The 5037-nt window shown below is 57.4% G+C and overlaps 1 protein-coding gene across 1 annotated transcript; it reads left to right on the top strand.

Moving 5' to 3' along the window:
* The first annotated feature begins 1597 nt into the window (after nucleotides 1-1597).
* GPR182 (G protein-coupled receptor 182) lies at nucleotides 1598-2689 on the top strand. Its single transcript, XM_010284251.1, has one exon. The coding sequence runs from the start codon at nucleotides 1598-1600 to the stop codon at nucleotides 2687-2689; it is 1092 nt and encodes a 363-aa protein (XP_010282553.1).
* The last annotated feature ends 2348 nt before the right edge of the window (nucleotides 2690-5037 follow it).

Below are 5037 nucleotides of genomic sequence, written 5' to 3'. Positions count from 1 at the left end.
GCTTCCACATCGACACCTGCCCGGGGCCTCCCTGTGCCTGTCCCCAGCCCCGCGGCACAATCAAACGGGAGCCGAGCCCCGGGGCTGGAAATCGAGTCAAATGTCACCCGCGCTGGGCTGTCTCAGGATGTCAGACCACGACGGTCATTTCCTGCCGGGAAGCAGCCAACAAGCCCACCCTGAGCTCCATGCGGCGGCGGCTCTGCTCTCCCAGAGGCCCGCGTAGTGTCCGGCCGCTAAGCAGCCAACAAGCCCCCCCTGAGCTCCATGCGGCGTCGTCTCTGCTCGCCCAGAGTCGCGCGAGCTGCTGAGCTGAGAGGATCGCCGCGCTCCCCAAGCAGCCCGTCCGCCAGCCTTCGGCTCTGCCGCCGGTGAGCGAAAGCCTCTCCCTCCCCGCCCGCATCCGTCCGTCCCCTCTCCCACCAGCCTCCCTCAGGACCTGCAGCTCGGTGAGGGCGGGAGGTCGAGGAGCCTGGGGGACCGGGGGCTCCAGCCCTGGAGGCTTGCTTTCCTCTCCTCCATGATTTCGGGAGCAGGGGGGTGACGGTTGCTTGCCGCAGGGCTGATGCTCTTCTGGGGGATGCCTGGCTGTGGTGCTCCCTGGCTCGCTGGGCTCCGAGTGCTGCGGAAATGCCCCGGCGGCATGGCATGCTGCTCCGTCTTTCCCAGGGGAACGGCTGGGCCGAGCTCTTCCAGCGGCACGAGGCTGGATGAGGTCCGCGGCATCTTCGCCGTGCGGATGCAGCTGTGCTGGGATCAGAGCTCTCACACTCGGGGCAATAAAAGTATGTTAAGGTCAACCGCATTTCCCTTAAGTTTGTAATTTTGTCACCTACTTGGAAGTCCTGGCGGCTCCCAGCACCACAGCTGTGGGGTGGGCAGAGCGAGGGCGGCCGGATGGGTTTATGAAGCAACTGCACACCAAGGGCTCTGGTGGGGGACGGGAGCTTTCCCGCTGGTGCGGAGTTGAGCAGATGTGGTCGCCGACACGTTTAATGGTCCAGGCGCCTGCCCACGCCCCGGGCACCTCACAGCTGGTTGCTGCACGCAAGGGCAGAGCGGCAGAGCTGGGGTCGGGATTCCCACAGGCTCCACGGCAGCAGGACCTGGACCCTGGAGCTGTCAGGGGACAGCAGAAGCCTTGGCAGGGGCAGCTCCCGCCTGACGGCTTCTGCGCTCCTGGGTCGTCAGCTCTGTTTCTGCAGTCACCGACCTTGCTGTGCTGCGGGGCTGGCGGGTCCTCTCGCCTTCCTTCGTCCCCCGCTCCGTCGGTCCCCAGCTGACCGGGCGGTGGGACGGGGGCCAGGCGCCTCCTGAGAGCACGTGTGGGTGCACGGGCGGCCGGTGTCTGCGGCTTGTCTGGGACGTGAGGTTATCGGCTGATGCGGGTATGGCATCTTTTGAGGGTTGATGTGGGGAGCCACCACAGGGGTAAAAACTGGATTAGAAAGAATACAGAAGGGTACTTCCAGAGCCTCCCGCGAGAACGGAGCTCTGACGGCGGGGATCGGCTGTTTCTCCATATTTTCAGGCTGTCTGGCTCAGTGCAGCCGCTGAGCCACAACTCAGTGCTTTCCCTTTCCTTGCAGCTACCAGGATGGCTGAGGCGACCACTGCCCCTACCGAGACACACACTCTCCTGAACGAGTACGGGGACTACCATAACTGGACTGAGCTGTTCCACCTCCTGAACTACACCTACACCTTCTGCGAGTTCAGCCTGGATGAGAACGTCAAGCGGGTGATCCTCTTCATCCTTTACCTGGTCATCTTTGTGGTGGGCTTGGTGGAGAACCTCCTTGTCATCTGGGTCAACTGGCAGACACGGGGCAACAAGAGCTTGGTCAACCTCTACATCATCAACATGGCCATCGCTGACCTTGGAGTGCTGCTCTCGCTGCCCATCTGGATGCTGGAGGTGATGCTGGATTACACCTGGCTCTGGGGCAGCTTCCTCTGCCGCTTCACACACTACTTCTACTTTGCCAACATGTACGCCAGCATCTTCTTCCTCACCTGCCTGAGTGTGGATCGCTACGTGTCCCTGACCAGCTCCTCCCTCTTCTGGCGTAAGCACCAGCACCGTGCACGCCGCATCATCTGCGCCTGCAGTTGGGTCTTGGCAGCAGCGATTCCATTCCTGGAGGTTGCTCACATGCAGCTGGTCAATACCGGAGAGCCCATCTGCATCTTCATGGCCCCCTTTGAGACCTATGATGAGTGGGCGCTGGCAGTCAGCTTGGCCACCACCACCATTGGGTTCCTCATCCCCTTCCCCATCATCACCATTTTCAACATCCTGACGGCCAGGTTCATCAAGTGCACCAAGCCGGAGAGCAGGAAGCACTGCCTGCTCATCTATGCCTATATCGTCGTCTTCCTCATCAGCTGGCTGCCCTTCCACATCATGCTCACGCTGCTCACCCTCGATGGCAACCACATCATCCTCCACTGCACCTTCGCCCACTTCCTCTACTTCTTCTACGACATCATAGACTGCTTCACCTTGCTCCACTGCGTGATTAACCCAATCCTCTACAACTTCCTGAGCAAAAACTTCCGCAGCAAGCTCATCTCCGCTGTGGTTAAGTACATCCCCAAAGACCAAGGCAGCCAGAAGGGCGCAGATAATTCCTCCACCACGCAGCACTCCATAGTCATCACAAAGGACAACCACCCTCCCAATTAAGGGGGATTGGACTCTCCCACTTACCACTGGCAAGTGGTTGCAGGGAGCTGGGGCAGCTCCCTGCACTCACTGAGGTCAGTAAGATTGTTTTTCCTGGTGGTAAGCAGACACTTTGCTTTTAAACAACACATCTTGGCTGGCCACCACCTGTGCTCTGAAGGCAGGGCAGGGTGCCAAACGTGAAATGAGATGGTGCGGGAGCTACAGACATCGTGCCTCTGATGTGCTGCTGTATCAGATCTATTTAGATAAAGAAAGAATAAGAGAAAGAGATATTTCCTGTTTTCCAAAAGAAACACTTGCAGTAATAAAGTGCATTACTCAGAAGTCTGAACACAAATCCAGCCCTTGGGACCCCACCCCCATACTCCCCCCTGAGCCGTGGGGCTGGGGGCACACGATCCTTCCCCTTCACAAGTTTTTCTGCAGCCCCCGACCGTCACACACAAGCCCTGGATCCATCGTGCTGCAGCGGCGTCCAGCGAATGCTGCCCCTCTGTCGTGATGCCTTCCCAGCAGGAGAGAGGAAATTCGTTCCTTTGAAACACAAACCTCTCCTCCCCGTGCCCAGCAAACAGCTGAAAGCCTGACTTCACAGAAATGAAGGCAATGCAACCCTGAGGGGCTGAGCACGACACAGAACTAAGCTTTAATGACGGGAGGAACGATTAGAGATCAGCAACACGTTGAGAGCAATTTTGCAAACTCAGCAGTAGATTAGCAATGGTTAAAACTGGGTTTGACTGGGCACGGCTGCTTCCAAAAGTGACTGGTGGCAGCAGAGGTGGGGTTCCCAGTCCGGGTTTCGCAGCGGGAGACCCATCCCATTAAACCCAGCCTCCTTTAGGGCATCTCCTGGCAGGTTTCTAAGGCCACCGGGCACGTTTCTAAACGCCGTCAGACCTCAGCAGCCCTTCACGTGTGCTCCCTTTCAATCAAAGTCGCACTGAAGCACAGCCCATGGGAATGCGTACGCGTGCAGAAACCCTCGGAGCTGGAGCACGGGCTGGGCTTTTGGCTGTGCAAGAAACCGGAGCATCCGGAGAAAGTTCATCATTGTCCAGATTGTGCTAAGTCACACGCTGTGCGGGCCAAGCCCTCGGCAGAGGAAGGTGAAAGAGCGACAGTCGCTGGAAGGGAGTCCATAAATCTACCAAAGACCTTGAGCTGCTCAAGAAACACATTTTTAAAAAGCAAAGCATAAGCAAATCTAGGGACAGGATGGTCAGCAGCACAGAGCGGTGGGTGGGGAGCAGGATGTCCCGGGTTGGGGGAGAAGCCCATGACCGGGGTTAACGGGGACGCACGGTTATCATGGGACTGGCTGGCAACGGCTCTGCTATTTACAGGGGTCCTGTGGTGGGGTAAATCACTAAATACTTCAGGGCTCCTTGTGCACAGAGACATTACTTCTTACTACCAGGGGATACCAGCACCGACAGAAAAAGCCAAATCCATCTCTTACACAGAAATTCTTTGTACCTCAGCTGGGGAAGAAGCTGGTCCCCTCAGACACAACAGTACCCTGCTCAGGGGAGCAACTCACGGCCATTCCTCTTCCTTAATTATGTTACTTACACACAGTTTTACAACATGTGGGTGTAGAGCCACTTAGACTGTAAGCCCTCTGGGGCGGAGGCTGTCCTCGGGATCTGCACCAAAACAGGACCGCGCTGCCTTTGTCCCCGTGACCCTCCCGGGGAAAACAAGCACAGCGAAGCCGAGCAGCCCCAAAACTGGCTGGTGAATGTGAAGGCAGCTTCACGCTGACACGACCCACGATTCAGAGCCTGAATCTTCCCTAAGGCTTCCTTTTGCTAATACCCTGCCATTTTCAATGAAGAAATGGAAGATAAGTACGCAATAACGACACACCGGATGTGTGACGTAACCGGGACAACAATATATTCAATTTCAAGTTACTTAAACATGTAGAATTCGATATTTGACCTAATAAACTTTTTTTTAAAACTCTCCTAATCTATCTGCAACTTTGTTCATAGACCTCAGGGCCACAGCGGCCTCAAATAAGGCTCCATACAGCCCCACGCAGTGATCTGGGCTCGAAACCCAGCAAGGCTTTTCGCTGGGTCCCTAGTCTCCCGTTAGAGCCTTACGCCCCTTAGTGTAAAGTGGCCCAGCCACAGGCTCCTTTAGCAATTACTGAATATCGCCCCAGACTACCTGCCCAGCTTGAATTTCCAGCGCCCGCCGCCGGTCACCAGGTTGGCGACGGGGACCTGGTCCTGTCCCACCGGCTAAGCTCTCCCTAAAGCAGCTCTGCCCGAGCCGCTCCAGCGGCGACCGAGACTGGCGGGCCCCGCCCCGCGCCGCGCCCCCGCCGCCGG

This window comes from Phaethon lepturus, unplaced genomic scaffold, assembly GCF_000687285.1.
Source record: "Phaethon lepturus isolate BGI_N335 unplaced genomic scaffold, ASM68728v1 scaffold22820, whole genome shotgun sequence".
In the NCBI taxonomy this organism is placed as follows: Eukaryota; Metazoa; Chordata; class Aves; order Phaethontiformes; family Phaethontidae; genus Phaethon; species Phaethon lepturus.
This window is presented reverse-complemented; position numbering and strand designations above follow the sequence as displayed.